Raw genomic sequence first — 16,147 nt, 5'->3', positions numbered from 1 at the left:
TTCCTCCATACGTCCCACCCCCCTTCACCCACTAGTATGCCAAGGGCTAATATGTATAAGGGTAGCCCGTATCTAAGCGTCCAATCTTTTATCAAAGATGACTGAGGTGAGGCAACGGAGGGCGAGGCCTTGGCGGGGCACTCCCAGGCCCGAGGCCACGCACTATACTAAATTTAAACGGGAAGCTCAATTCTTTGCTGCCAAAGGTTCTGGTACCGTCCCCATGTTGGGGACATCCACAAGGATGGAGGAAAGGGGACTATGGACTATGAGTACACTAGTCACTACAGTGAGTACCTTTAATTTCTCAAACACTGTCAACTCTAGCACAGGAGATATGAAAGTGGTGCATTAGGAATTGTAAGGAATGCATGGTATCAACAGTAAGACAGACACAAGTGACCACAGTTCAAGGGTGTTTATTAAACCTTGACAAGGGTGGGATAAACACCTTTCTAAACCTAAATCTACAGTTTAATAAAGGTTGAGCCGGCCAGTCTGGCTTCCGTCCTGGCAGGGGCACAGAAAGTGTCCTCGTCTCTGTGCAGGTCGACATAGCCTGGCTGGTTGACCAAGGTGGTGTCGTTGCCCTGATCCTATTGGATCTCTCAGCTGCACCGTGGATCATGTCACCCTGCTCACCCGCCTTGGCCAGATTGGTGTCTTGGGTCAGGTATTGGCCTGGTTCGGCTCCTTTTTGACCAATAGATCCCAAACCCTCTCTCTTTCTCCGTTGTTTCTAAATCTTCACGCCTCAATTGTGGTGTCCCCGAGGGTTCTGCTTTGTCCCGCATTCTTTTTTAACATCTATATCTTACTGCTGGTTCGTCTCATCTGCTCCTTTGGCAGCAGGTGCTATTCATACACTGATGATACCCTGTTTCTCCAGCATGGGGTCTGGCATGGATTCACATGCTCATGAATATTCCCCGTCGTCAGGCTGGGAATCCTCGGTAAAGAAAAAACCAGTATCAGTTTCGTTTCTGATCTGTCTTTCGTAGTAATAACCAATCACTGGTCTCTGCGTCATACTGACCACAGCCAATGACTGCCCTCTACCTAAGCACCGCCTCTGGCAGCCATCTTCAGATTTTTACCGCACGTTCATGTGTTGGGATCCTCGTGCTATTGCTCTCGAGCGTTAGTGCTATTTTTTCGCGCTTTTCACAAAAAACTTCGATTCTTTCGGTCAAAAGAGCCTCAAGCTCCACCGATCCTACATCCGATCAACGGGGACCCGTGTCGGATTCATCTGTGCCCCTCAAGGGTGAAGATTTCGTCGAGCTACACTTCGGAGGACTCCAGAAGCTTCTCAGGCCCGGTCTCGGAGATGGCCCAGGAGAAGGGAAGCTCGACGCCCGGAAAGCTGTTCAGGGTCTGCCCTGGATGCCAGCTGCAGAACGTCTTCAAGGAGGACGAACACTCTTTCTGCCTTTACTGCCTTCATGAGGACAAGACGCACGTGGAGAAGGACTGTGCGTTTTGCGGCAACATGTCGGAACGGACCATGAAGGACCGCCATCAACGTCTCGCCAACTGGCTGGAGGGTAAGAGCCCGTCTGGCGAGAAGAAGAAGAAATCCGAGCGGTCTTCTAAGACCTTTGAGGGCGCCCCGGCGACGGGGGCCCAACATAAGGCCAAGCACCGCGAGTCCGCTGGCACCGGGAGCGCCGAACGGTCGGGCTCTACGGGCGCCAGGCAGGGCGCACCCTCCCCGGCACCATCAACCACGAGCCAACGCTCTGGGTCGGGTAAGAGGAAGGCCGAGCACCCGGCGAAGCTCCTGGAGAGGCCCCGGTCGAGCTCTAAGGCAGAGGAGGAGCGTGGCAGTGCCCCCTCCCTCAAGGATAAGGCGGTGAGCGCACCTAAGGTGGTGAAGGCCTTGATCCATCCGACCAAGCCCTCTATCGAAACGGTCGCGGCGGCCCTGGCTCAGCCTGTGGTGGCTGCACCAGTGGTGGCGACCTCAGGGCCCAGAATCTCCCTGCCTCCTCGGAGGGAGTCTTCCTTTGTGCCCATCGATAGGACCCCCGTGAAACCCTCCGTGGGGAAGAAGAAGGGGGGGCAGGGCGTCGTCGTAGAGTCGGCCTCAACCTCAGAAGAGGAGCTGATCGAGGTCTTAAGCCACGGCCTAGGCGTGGAAGAAGGCCAGCCCGTCGGAATGGACCCCGACGCAGGTGACGACGACGACATCGTCGAGGATACCGACGGGGCCCCTGCTCGCCCGTCGGATTCCCCTCTGCCAGCGCCGCAAGACAACTCGGCGGCCATTTTGTTGGCCATACAGTCCTTATGCTCCGAGATAAGGACGAGGCTACCGTTACCGACGGAGGAACCTCTCCCGTCGGGGGATCCAGAACCGGGACCTTCTGGTGTTCCCCCTACCAAGAAAAGAAGGATCCATCCACCACCTCCTTTTCAACCGTCGCGCCCCTTCCAGCCCTCCTCCCCGTCCACCCGAGGGGATGATACGGGGACTGACACGGCAGCGACGGGTACGGACGACGAGGCATACGACGAGGATTTTCCGTCGTCGCCTCCCACCAGGGCCTCTCCGCCCGACGAGATCGGATCTTTCCACTCCATGATCTCCAGGGCTTCCGAGCTTTTCCAACTCTGCCCTGAGGAGAAGAAAAAGGAAGGCTTCCTTTATCAGCGGCGCGAGGCCAAGAGGAAGACGGTCCTCGCAGTGCCTCTGTTGGACGACATTTGGGATGAGGGCCTTTCCCTCCTCAAGAACCCTTCCACGACGCCAGCTAGAAGAGACCGGTACGAGAAAAAGTACCGGGTCCCGGACACGGCCCCCCTATGCCTCCGGGCGCAGCCTACCCCGGACTCCGTCGTCTCCGCGGCAGCCAGGAAGAAAGCGGGGGGGGGTGCGGCCTCCACATCGACTTCCCCGCCGGACGGCGAGGGAAAGAAATTGGATACTATGGGACGTAGAGTCATCTCGTCGGCAGCGACGACGATTAAAGCGGCCAACGCCTTGGCTATCGTGGCCCGCTACGACAGGGAGCTCTGGTACAAGATAGCTCCCCTGCTGGATTTTCTGCCGGACGACAAGAGGGCGGAGGCCCTTGAGATCCTGCAGGAAGGTGAGGTGGCCTCGGACCACGCCATCTCCGTGGCGACGGACATCGCCGACACTGGGTTCCGCCAGCTGGGCAACGGCGTTTGCCTTCGACGTCGTGGATGGCTCAAAGCTACGGACTTCCGGCAGGACGTCCAGACCAGAGTCCTGGACATGCCCTTCGACGGGAACAACCTGTTTGGGAAGACAGTGGACGATTCCCTTCAGGCCATCAAGGCGGATACTGAGACGGCCCGGGCCCTTGGAGTCCTGCAACGACGGACGCCCTTTCGGAGCGGCGGAGGCAAGGGCGCCTCCAAAGGTTCCGGCGGCGGTTTCGCTTCCTACCGTCAAGCGGCCCGCTCGTCGTCGCAAGAGGCCTACAGAGGACGAGGCAAGTCTAGCGGACCCCGCCGTCGTCGCCAAGGAGGTCAAGGCGGCAAGGCCGCGTCCAAGCAGGATTGAACCGGCCGTGGGGTCGGGCCCCCACCGAAGCACCCCGGTGGGAGGCCGGCAGGCGGGCTTCGTCAGCGTGTGGGAGTCCATCTCCACCGACCGTTGGGTGCTGGACGCCCTGGCCCGGGGCCACGCGCTCGAGTTTCAAAGAAGGTGCCCGCGCGTCCCCCCCGTGGCCAGGAAAGAACTTCACGTCCCTCAACTTCTCCTGGAGGTAAAGGCGATGCTCAGAAAGGGCGCCATCGAACTCGTCCCAAAGAGGCTTCGGGGCTCCGGAGTCTACTCGAGATACTTCCTCGTGAAGAAGAAGACGGGAGGATGGCGCCCCATCCTACACCTGCGACGTCTGAACAAGTTCATCAAGGCGCAGAAGTTCCGGATGGTCACCCTCCAGCACGTCCTGGGTCAGCTGGAGGAAGGAGACTTCCTATCGTCGTTGGATTTGGAGGATGCCTACTTCCACATTCCCATCCTAAAGGGGCACCGCAAATTCCTCAGATTCGTGGTCCAAGGGCGTCATTACCAGTTCAAAGCCCTTCCCTTCGGACTACGGTCGGCACCCAGGGTATTCACCAAGTGCCTTGCACCGGTGGCGGCGCAGCTGCGCCGCGAGGGGATTCACGTCTACCCCTACCTGGACGACTGGCTCATCCGCGCCAAGACGAGGGAGCTCGCCGTGGTCCACACGGCAAGGACCGTCCAACTCCTCACGGACCTGGGATTCTCCGTGAACTACGCCAAATCCCACCTGGTGCCCGCGCAAGTCGCACTGTTTCTGGGAGCGAGGCTCGACACAGTGTCCCTTCTGGCCTCCCCGTCGGAGGAGAGGACCAGGACCATCTTGGGCAAGGTGCAACGGATGTTGGTGGCCGACGCGGCCAAAGTGAGGTCCATCAAGTCCCTCCTCGGGATGATGTCTTCCTGCATCTACCTCATTCCCATGTGCAGGCTCCGGATGCGCCCGTTGCAAGAATTCCTGGATGCGCGCTGGATCCAGACGACGGGCAGCTTCGAGGAAAGGATCAAGCTCGACGAGAGTTTCCGACGAGCGATACGGTGGTGGGGCACCCGCGCGCATCTGACGGCGGGCATGGACTTCCAGACCCCAGCCCACCAGGAGACTGTGACCACGGATGCCTCCCTGGAAGGGTGGGGAGCGCACACCGAAAATCTGCACGCAAGGGGACTCTGGCTCCCGACGGAGAAGTCCCTGCATATCAACGTCCTGGAGCTCCGTGCAGTGTTTTGGGCCCTCAGGTCCTTCCTTCCGTCCCTCAAGGGCAAGGTGGTGAGGATCTTCACCGACAACACCACCACCATGTTTTACATCAGGAAACAGGGCGGAACCAGGTCCCCAGCGCTGTCCAAGGAGGCGCAGGACCTGTGGCATTGGGCCGTCGCCCAAGGGATTTTTCTGGTGCCGTTTCATCTGGCAGGGATAAAAAACACCATCGCCGACTCACTCAGCAGGGAGCTGCGCTCGTGCCACGAGTGGGAACTACGGCAGGATCTGGTGGATCGCCTCTTCCGACGGTGGGGCACACCCCAGATCGACCTGTTCGCGACGGCGACGAACACCAAGTGCCGGAGGTTCGCCAGCAGGTTTCCCCAGACGAGGAGCATGGGCGATGCTTTCTCGTTCCCCTGGGAGGGCCTGTTCCTCTACGCGTTCCCTCCCTTGCCTCTGCTAATCCGGCTCGTCAACCAGCTCAAGAGGTCACGGTGCAGGATGATCCTCGTCGCACCTGCGTGGCCGAGGCAGATATGGTTCCCGGACCTTCTGGACTTGTCAGCGTCCCCGCCGATCAAGCTGCCGGCGGACGCGGATCTACTCTCCAGGGAAGGAGGCGCCATCCTCCACCACGACCCGAAGTCGCTGAACTTGCAGGCCTGGCTCCTGCAGCGCTAGAGTTTGGAGGATACGACATACCGGCCGATTGCAGAGAGGTTCTTGCAAAAGCCAGGGCGTCCTCGACTCTTAAATGCTACGGACACAAATGGAAGAGGTTCTCTGTCTGGTGCCACGCACAGAAGATTAACCCTCTACGGATTACGGCTCCCCAAGTACTGCCGTACCTGCTGACGCTGGCCAAAGCTGGTCTGGCACACGCGTCCATCAAGATTCATCTTGCTGCGATCTCCCGATACACCAGAACCACGGGCCGGACGTCCTTGTGGTCTCATCGTCTGGTGAAAGAGTTCATGAAGGGACTGTTCAGATCGTTCCCGCCGGTGAAGGCTCCGGCCCCGGCGTGGGAGCTCAACGTGGTGCTGACCAAGCTCATGGGACCTCCGTTCGAGCCTCTGCACTCGGCCCCGTTGAAGTTTCTATCGTGGAAAACAGCTTTTCTTGTGGCCATCACCTCCGCACGACGAGTGGGAGAGATCCAGGCCCTTTCCTGCAAGGCCCCGTACTTGACTTTCCACGACACGAGGGTAGTGCTCAGGACGCACCCCTCCTTCATGCCCAAGGTACCGTCGGACTTCCATCTCAACGAACCCTTGGTGTTACCTGTGTTTTTCCCGTCGCCTTCGTCGCCGGCTGAGAGGACTTTGCACTCGCTGGATGTAGCTAGAGCGCTGAAGTTCTACGTGAACCGCACGAAGGGTTTTCGGAAGACGTCACAACTCTTTGTGAACTTTGGACCTGTCAATCAGGGGAAGGCTCTCTCGAAGGCTTCCATCTCCAGATGGCTCTCCGGCTGTATCATGTGCTGTCACCGGTTGGCAAACCGACCGCTGCCTGGCCGTCCGAGAGCCCATTCCACCAGAGCGATCGCAGCTACCACGGCGTTCCTATCTGGTGTGCCCCTGCTGGACATATGCAGGGCTGCTACGTGGAGGTCGACGCACACCTTCACGAAATTCTACTGCGTCGACCGGGATTCCAGGGAGGAGTCCAGGGTCGGCCAAGCAGTGCTGCGCAACCTGTTCGCCTGAGGTGAGCCTGGTGAGGAGGTAAGATGCTTAATGTTGAGTTGATGTGATGCTTAATGTTGAGCCTTTGCCACCTCCCGTGGTTGTGCATGTGTGTACTGCTATGTATTCTTTATTCATGAGCATGTGAATCCATGCCAGACCCCATGCTGGAGAAGGAACAAGTTACTTACCTGTAACTGTTGTTCTCCAGCATGGGTCTGGCATGGATTCACATGCGAACCCTCCCGCCTACCCCTCTGCGGCTCTTCACTTGGTCATACTGCCACTTCACGTGCTTCCAAATCTGAAGATGGCTGCCAGAGGCGGTGCTTAGGTAGAGGGCAGTCATTGGCTGTGGTCAGTATGACGCAGAGACCAGTGATTGGTTATTACTACGAAAGACAGATCAGAAACGAAACTGATACTGGTTTTTTCTTTACCGAGGATTCCCAGCCTGACGACGGGGAATATTCATGAGCATGTGAATCCATGCCAGACCCATGCTGGAGAACAACAGTTACATGTAAGTAACTTGTTCCTACTGATCCGTTTAAATCTGGATAGGGCTGAGGTGTCGGCGTGCCAACATAAGTTCCTGACTGCAGTAGGTGAGTTGGTGGGACATGACTGGCTGAAATTGAATGGGGACAAAACTGAGGTGCTGGTGGTGTATTCTCCTCCCGACCCCTCACTGAGGATTTCTTCCTTCTGCCTTTCATCTTTGGGTCTGCTCCCAGTACTTTCTTTGAAGGTAAAAAATCTTGGAGTTATTATGTCGGCCAATCTATCTATGTCAGCCCAAGTATCTGCAGTATGCCAATTGGGACACTTTCAGTTGAAAATCTTACGCAAGGTGCTCCATCTGATTCCAGCAATGCTCCGTCCACCTGTAGTAGCAGCAATGATCCTGAGTAAGCTGGACTACTGTAACTCCCTGTACCTGGCACAGCCCATGAGGTTGCTCGGCTGGCTACAGTGCCTTGCATACCCCGTATGGGTCCCATATATCTCTGGTATTGCGCTCCCTCCACTGGCACAGCGTATTCAGTTTAAGGCACTCTGTATTGTGCACTGTGCCCTGCATGATTAAGGTGCTGAGTACCTGCGTGTTAAATTTGAGCGCTATGTTTCCAACCGCCTGTTGCGATCCGCCTCTGCAGCCATGCGGCGTGTGCCCTCCTTTCGCCGTTCTCGCCTCGGGGGTGTGCCTTTTCAATCACAGCAGCACAACTGTGCAATAATCTCCCGCTGGCTATGCGATTACTGTCTAATCATCTTTCCTTTCGAAAGGCATTGAAGAGCTATCTTTTCTGAGTTGCCTATCTGACTGGGTTTTTGCTGTGTCTCCTTGTTTGTGGCTCTTTACCTCTCAGCGCGAAGATGCCGTTGGGCGATTGCACGCTCTATATTTGGCCATAACGTAACAGATGGGAGCCAGCTACAACCATCAAATAATAGTAATGCAGATGTAGTGGAGTGTGTCAACATAAAAGGGCCTATACTAAAAAAATAAACTATTGCCAATCCTTACTACTAATTTACAAATAATGTGGGGTGATGTTCAGGAAAAAGAAAAGTGTTCACAAAATGGTAAGTCAGGATGTTTGGGTCGTTGGCCTCCCTTCCCCGCGTTTTCAGCACGGGACAAGGCGGTTCACTCTAGCAAAGCACACACTCTGGCTTATGTGGCACGAGGATACAGTTCAATTTTTACAGTTCAAGACCGTCTGTGTTCAAGTATCTTTACTTCTTTCAAGTCTCTTAACTCTTAGCATTCAACTTGGGTGTTCACCCTGGATCCACCTCAGCTGAGCTCAGATCTTTCCAAAACAAAAGTTCAGATAAATCTATCGCGGCCAACTCACGGTTCACTCTGGATCACCCTCAGCCGGACTCGGATACCTTTCTGTTGGTCAGTTAGTCTCCCTTAGCCGGGCTCATACCTATTGCGATGTACTTTAAACTTTCAAAGTCTTTCAAATGTGCACAGGATTTAGCAATACCCCTTGCATGACCACTTCAATCTTAGTATTCCTTTTCTTACACTCAGCATCAGTTGGATCCCCAACAGAGATCTTCGAATGAACACCCACGTAGCGCCGGACCACTCTGTGTAAGGTATCTTTTCTTAACTTCCAAAGTTCAATTATAACGTTCACTTATTGCTCTTGGTTGTAATTCGTATCTGCGTTGCTCTTTACAAGCACCTCACACACTGTTCCCTTTGTACAATGTTGCTGCTTGCAACCTTGGTTCAAAAGAAAAGCTGGTCTGGTATCAATCTCTCCGACTCTCTGGCTCTGCTGCTTTTTCTGAGGCTGCTTTGTTGTTGGAGCCAAGGTCGGTACCATTGCGGCAATCGCTCCTCCCCACCTTGGTTACAGATGCGGGAAGAGCCCCGGATACCTGAGCCACACTGTGCAGGTTTGATCAGCTTTAGTCCTTGGACTTCCCAAGGCTCATGAAAGTAACAGTCTTTAGAGGTCACGGGTGCTTCCCTCCTTCCGACTCTCTTGCTGCCTTCCTCCTTGTATGAAATTGCCCTCTTGGAACGGCTGTTTCCTATATGGTTTGCCTCGCTCAGTGTGCTTTCGTGCTCCGCCTTTTACGCATGTGAGGAAGTGTGATGGAAGTCAGGTGTGTGTAATAATGTGTAATTGCCTGACCTTGCCTGTCCATGGTGTTGGGACATGGCAGGTATATGGCTCTGGTGTTCGTCCGTTGTCGCTCACAGTGACCCGTCAGTGAGAAAGTGTGTGTTGGAAAAGGGGGTGGGGGTGGTTGAATTCCTAGATATCCTACCTGGTAGGATGGGGTAAAGGTGTTACTAGGTAGGGGATACCCCGTCCCACCCTCCAGTGTCCCACTTCCACTCCCCGAGGACCCCCCAGCCAGGTGATCCTCCCGCACATGTCCACCCCCAGGAACTGGATCCAAAAGTGATGGCCGTGTCCTGGCCACCTGAATGACAGATCCCCAGGGACTAGCGGGTGAGACACTTTCAGGTTTCTCACAGAATTGAATTCATATACAAGAATTGGTCTCAGGAGAGGACAATCAGCTGGCAGGCATTATAAACTCGGTTTTTCAGCAAATTCACAAGTGGGAAGTAAACACTCAGACTCAGGCAACCTGCTGACACAACAGCAGCAGCAGATGACCCATCTTCATTTGCATTTGGCAGCTTGCATCCTTAGGTTATAGATTTGGACTTTTGCAATTACCCACACGTGGTATGGAAATATTGAAGGAGTCACAAAAACCTAATACCAGACATTATTACTAATAAATGGAAGAGGTTTGTCATCTGGTGTGCTCAAAAACGGATCAGCTCAATTAACTGCTCTCCAACAAACTTAATTACTGACCTGCTTTATTTTATTTTTACTCAGATCTAATATACATTTAACTAAAGGTGCATTTGGCAGTATTATCTGCATAAGAAATCTTGGTGGAAGATACCAGTGGTCCTGACTTTTATGGAAAGGGGTAAAGCTCTCAGATCCACAGGTGGCACATCCACCACCAGGCTGGGATTTAAACATAGTGCTATGTAAACCTATGGGTCCCACCATTTGAACCAAAGCACAAAGCTTCCCTGGATGAGCTTACATACAAGGTTACTTTAACTCCATTAGAATAATAAGCCAGCTACAGGCATTATCTGTGTGAGAACTATTTGGCTCTATACACAAGAACAAGGTGGTTTGACAAACACATCCTAGATTCTATCCAAAATATATATCAAAGTTCATGTCACTCAGTCCATCGAACTGCAAACTTTCTTTCAAAACTCTCAGAACAGGGGTGAGAGGGCACTCCCTACACTTATTCGAAATGACGGTCATGTACTAATTCAATAGAACAAAGGAACCTCGGAAGAAACCAGTTCTTTTGTTCATTTGAAACTGGGAGAGATGTCTATCCAGTCACACAATCTATTGCCAAATGGATTGTTAGGTGTATGCATCAGTGTTGCACTCTGTTAAACAAAACCCTCCCCTTAAAGCGCGGTCTACACATAGTACGGGAGCAATGCTCGCTTGCATTGCTAATGTACTGCTACAGGCAATTTGTAAAGCAGAGACAGTTCAGTGCACACGTTCACTACGCACTATTGTGTAGACACGCGTTGGAACAAACTACAAGGGGACACGAGCAGTTTTAAAACATTTATTCTCAACTGTCCCTTCAGCTGTCACTCATCGGGTACTGCTTGCTAGTCTATAAGGAGATTCACAAGCGTCAGAAACATTACTTACCCAGTAATTGTCTTTCTGTGGCTTGTATCTGTTTAGAATTATATGTATCACATACATTTTGTAAACTTTCCCTTTTGGGAGCAAATCCAGAGTGCTATAATTCTAGGAACCTTCATGCACTTACCTCCGGGCAGAAGAACAACATGAAGGCCTTGACGCATGTGGGATCATAGGTACCTGTAAACGTAGAGTACGGTTACACAGGAACACCCCTGTCAATTACCTCATTTTGAATTTGAAGAGAACAAGATGTAACACTCTGTACCAACCACTAGATGGCGGCTCATTCAAAGCATGCGATTGTATGCAGGTACAAGCTACAAATAGACAATTACTGGGTATATTCTCTTCGAAATGTAGACATTTTCATTTTGGGATTGTATTGCTTTACCCAGTCTTACCTTCAAGCCAGGGGAAACCGAGTGAACATTTGATTTTTCACTATTACAGCCCTAAAAGAAGCACTGAAAAACGTAATCGTGAGCAGGAGAATAAATACATAGAAGAGCTTGCAGAGCTAATTTTTGCAAATTTTAATGATATCGACAACTTTAACTTCAAACCTGACAAATGTGCAATCTTGAAGGAAACTGTGAAGCAAATTCGTCAGATAAAAGAACAAGGTAAGAAGTCCCGTTTTTCAGTGTTCTGATGTGTATCTCATGCATGCTTTTTTAATTGAATTCAGCATTTGAGATGTTTCAGTATGAAAGGTGCTGCAATTTCTTTTCTGGAAAAGCTATCTGATAACTCCGAACCTCCATGTTTACCACCATGTTTGAAGGGGAGGATCGCTCAGGGGCAACGCGTGTATCTTGGTAGGAAGACCAAGCATAGCAGCACAGGTTTGCATCTCAGGCTCACACTTGGAAATTGTCTCCGGTATTAAGCGTGTTATAAAAAAAAAATTATATTTGTTTTTGAGTCTTTTCTGGCATTGAAAAGTTTGATTTGTTGATGGTAACCTTTCCTCTTGCATCATTGAGCACAGTGGGCCTCATTTAGAGTTTGGTATTTCAGCAGTAAATTCACCAAAATACCACCAAACAGAATTACTGTTTCCACCACTTGGTCCTGGGGATTTACAAGGGATGATGGGCAGTGTAAGCCCCCATTTGTTTGCAGTCTATAGGAATCCTTTGGGATTTCAGCATTATTACCACTGGTGGTAATTCTGCTGATTTTACAAATGTTAAACGCTCCAGCTTTTTGCTGGATGAAAATCATCCATCTCGCCGCCAAACTTGTAGTACAGCAGTGCTGTTATCTAGCTGAAATAGAATTACTGCCACATTAATGCTGTTTTTTTAACCACACTACTGTACTCTTATTGAGGCCCAGTATCTGTAACGGGACTTCTGAGCATCCCTACTTTCAACTTAGAACCATTTTCGTCTTTACTTATTTTGTTTTCAAACGGGTGTTGAGAAAGTGTTTTTGGATAGTGTTAAAGTACTTTTTTTCTGTACAATATTACATTTTTGTGTATGCCACTTCACTGCCATTTGGAAATGTGTATATGTATTTCAGAGGCTTGTGAATCGGAGCAGGACATTTTGGCGGGCCGATTTGGCACAGCCTGTTTGGCGCAGGGGCCGGTTTGGCGTGGCGTCCCGCGCCGAACTGGCCGCACAGAAATGTCCTGCTAAACTGGCTGCACAGAAATGTCCTGCTCCGATATGGAGACCTCAGGGAGAGCGGCTATCAAGTTTTCCAGGACTCAAATGCGGAGCGAGTCTGCAAGCATCGCACCTGTAGCGAGCCTAGTCCACATTGCAGCATTATTGTAGGGCTATGTGTTCGCTCTGTCCCTGAAGCTGTTCCACCTTACCGCTCATATGACCTACACATGTGCTACATAAGATAATGACACAAGGCTTCTTCTCTCCACAAAATACAGAGATACCACCCCCAAACAATCGACCGTCCCAGAACAGTCCTCTGAACGCACAGGTATTTCAGTGCACACATACAGGTGTGTCTGTATTATCCCCGAAGTTGCACAGCATTTATTGTTCGTTGGCTCAATGACGCCTTGTAGTATGTGGTGCTGGTTGCCTTAGCCCACTTGGCTGTCTGTGTCAGACCCTGGCACTGGACCTGCAGTGACCCGCCACCTCAGCAAGATGGGGAAAGAGGGCCCCGAGTGCGCACTGGAGCACTGGAGAGAATCCCACGGCGCGCCAAAACATCCCAGCGCCAAAACATCCCGTCGCTGAACTGGCCGCTGCGAATCGGCCCGTGTTGAACCAGTGGCGCCGAAATGGGGTATACCGTTGTGAATCTGTTTAGACTTGCATGCTATGCATTGGCCTCCCTCTAGTGGTTCGTCAGGAGTATTACAAGTTGTTTACTGCCAATGTAAAAGGGCGTTGCATGGGCATTCATGTCGCACTATCCCTAGCCTATGTGTACAGGTACCTGTGATGCTGTATGCTTCAATGTCCTCAGATTTATTTGTTGTTTCCTTCAATTGATCCCCGGAGAGACGTTTCAAAACCCCAAATCGAATTCGTATATCCTCCTGTATGCCAGCCGACATTGAAAATCAACATAGTGACGTGTCGCATGTGTTGGACTTCGACCGCAGTATGACGTTACAGTAGGAAGAGTTCGGGGGTGGCGGCTTGGCATTACTGACATTGAGAATTACTTAACCCCCACTCATACTTTCATTCCTAAGCTGCCTTGTTTTGTTGAATTCTAACAGAGAATACACATTTTATGTTTTGTTCCAGCTATAATTCTTAGTTCCCTTGGAGAGACACTCACAGGATGTGGAGTCTTTCTCTGGCAAGGGACTACGCCAAAGATCAGTGTTCGACATACAAAATGAAACCCAAAATGAAATCCAAGACCCCTAAAGATCACAGGGTGAAACGCTGGGCGCCCTACGGCAGATGGGCAAAAGCATTGGAGCATACAAAATCTTCCACCTCCAAAGAGGTACAAGAAGTCATAGCAGATGGGGGCGGGGAATAGGCTGATCCACATCCGACCAGCCACTTCCAGAGGATACCACTGGGACACCCTGTGTCAGCCCCCAGGTCCAGTAGCCCATCACGCAGCTGACCTAAGGAGTCGTTATGGTGTCCATGGGACTGCAACACAATAAGACACCTATTGTCCAAAGACTTGAGATTGGTGCCAAAACAAGCCACTGATCAGTCTAAGACATCCATATAGCATGGCAATACAGATGACAATGCAGGTCCCGACTGAGGCCAAAGAGTTCACACTCATGTAGGCCAAAGAGTTCACACTCATACAGCACATTTTAGAAAGGCCTCACACATGCCCTGTGAAATGAATTTTTTAAAGACACAAACGCTGAGCATTCAACCCCAAAAGCATCTCTTTTCCGAGGGGGACAAAAGAAAAAAACCTCTAACCCGGTGACATCCTATACTAAACACATTGAAGCACATACTCTTACTTCTCCAGCATGGGGTCTGGCATGGATTCACATGCTCATGAATATTCCCCGTCGTCAGGGTGGGAATCCTCGGTAAAGAAAAAAACCAGTATCAGTTTCGTTTCTGATCTGTCTTTCGTAGTAATAACCAATCACTGGTCTCTGCGTCATACTGACCACAGCCAATGACTGCCCTCTACCTAAGCACCGCCTCTGGCAGCCATCTTCAGATTTTTACCGCACGTTCATGTGTTGGGATTCTCGTGCTATTGCTCTCGAGCGTTAGTGCTATTTTTTCACGTTTTTCTCAAAAACTTCGTTTTTTTTTTTCGGTCAAAAGAGCCTCAAGCTCCACCAACTCTCCATCCGATCAACGGGGACCCGTGTCGGATTCGTCTGCGCCCCTCAAGGGTGAAGATTTCGTCGAGCTACGCTTTTGGAGGACTCCAGAAGTTTCTCAGGCCCGGACATGGCCCAGGAGAAGGGAAGCTCGACGCCCGGAAAGCTGTTCAGGGTCTGCCCTGGATGCCAGCTGCAGAACGTCTTTAAGGAGGACGAACACTCCTTTTGTCTCTACTGCTTACATGAGGATAAGACGCACGTGGAGAAGGACTGTGCGTTTTGCGGCAATATGTCAGAGCGGACCATGAAGGACCGCCATCAACGTCTCGCCAACTGGCTGGAAGGGAAGAGCCCGTCAGGCGAGAAGAAGAGGAAGAAATCTGAGCAGTCTTCTAAGACCTTTGAGGACGCCCCGGCGACGGGGGTCCAACACAAGGCCAAGCACCGCGAGTCCGCTGGCTCCGGGAGCGCCGAACGGTCGGGCTCTACGGGCGCCAGGCAGGGCGCACCCTCCCCGGCACCTTCAGCCACGAGCCAACGCTCTGGGTCGGGTAAGAGGAAGGGCGAGCACCCGGCGAAGCTCCTGGAGAATACCCAGTCGAGCTCGAAGGCCCCATCGGAGGGGGAGCGAGGCAGTGTCCCCCCCCCTCAAGGATAAGGCGGTGAGCGCACCTAAGGTGGTGAAGGCCTTAATCCATCCGGCCAAGCCCTCTATCGAAACTGTTGCGGCGGCCCTGGCTCAGCCTGTGGAGGCTACACCAGTGGTGGCGACCTCGGGGCTCAGAGTCTCCCTGCCACCTCGGAGGGAGTCCTCTTTTGTGCCCATCGATAGGACCCCCGTGAAATCCCCGGCGGGGAAGAAAAAGGGGGGGCAGGGCGTCGTCGTAGATTCGGCCTCAACCTCGGAGGAAGAGCTGATCGAGGTCTTAAGCCACGGCCTTGGCATGGAAGAAGACCGGCCCGTCGGGATGGATCCCGACGCAGGTGACGACGACATCGTCGAGGGTGCCGACGGGGCCCCTGATCGCCCGTCGGATTCCCCTCTGCCAGCACCGCAAGACAACTTGGCGGCCATTTTGTTGGCTATACAGTCCTTATGCTCAGAGATAAGGACGAGACTGCAGTTGCCGACGGAGGAACCTCTCCCGTCGGGGGATCCTGAACCGGGACCTTCTGGTGTTCCCCCGCCCAAGAAAAGAAGGATTCACCCTCCACCTCCTTTTCAGCCGTCGCGCCCCGTCCAGCCCTCCTCCCCGTCCACCCGAGGGGATGTTACGGGGACTGACACGGCAGCGACGGGTACGGACGACGAGGTATACGACGAGGATCTACCGTCGTCACCTCCCACCAGGGCTTCTCAGCCCGACGAGATTGGATCGTTCCACTCCATGATCGCCAGGGCATCCGAGCTTTTCCAACTCTGCCCTGAGGAGAAGAAAAAGGAAGGATTCCTTTATCAACGGCGCGAGGCCAAGAGGAAGACGGTCCTCGCGGTGCCTCTACTGGACGACATTTGGGATGAGGGCCTCGCCCTCCTCAAGAACCCTTCCACGACGCCAGCTAGAAGAGACCGGTACGAGAAGAAGTACCGGGTCCCGGACGCGGCCCCCCTGTGCCTCCGGGCGCAGCCTACCCCGGACTCCGTCGTCTCCGCGGCGGCCAGGAAGAAAGCGGGGGGGGTGC

General features: G+C 52.7%; 1 protein-coding gene across 17 annotated transcripts in view; it reads left to right on the top strand.

The window, feature by feature from the left end:
- NCOA2 (nuclear receptor coactivator 2) overlaps positions 1-16,147 on the top strand; it is a 2,606,235-nt gene that overhangs the window by 1,409,593 nt on the left and 1,180,495 nt on the right. For all 17 annotated transcript variants that reach the window (XM_069621172.1, XM_069621171.1, XM_069621170.1 and 14 more), the window contains one exon: positions 11,158-11,330. In XM_069621172.1, coding sequence (XP_069477273.1) covers positions 11,158-11,330 — 173 coding nt within the window. The remainder of the gene's footprint in view (positions 1-11,157; positions 11,331-16,147) is intronic.

Source organism: Ambystoma mexicanum, chromosome 5q (genome assembly GCF_040938575.1).
Source record: "Ambystoma mexicanum isolate Mex_15411 chromosome 5q, UKY_AmexF1_1, whole genome shotgun sequence".
NCBI lineage: Eukaryota > Metazoa > Chordata > Amphibia > Caudata > Ambystomatidae > Ambystoma > Ambystoma mexicanum.
Note: the sequence above shows the minus strand (reverse complement) of the source record. Positions and strands in the feature narration are given on the sequence as shown.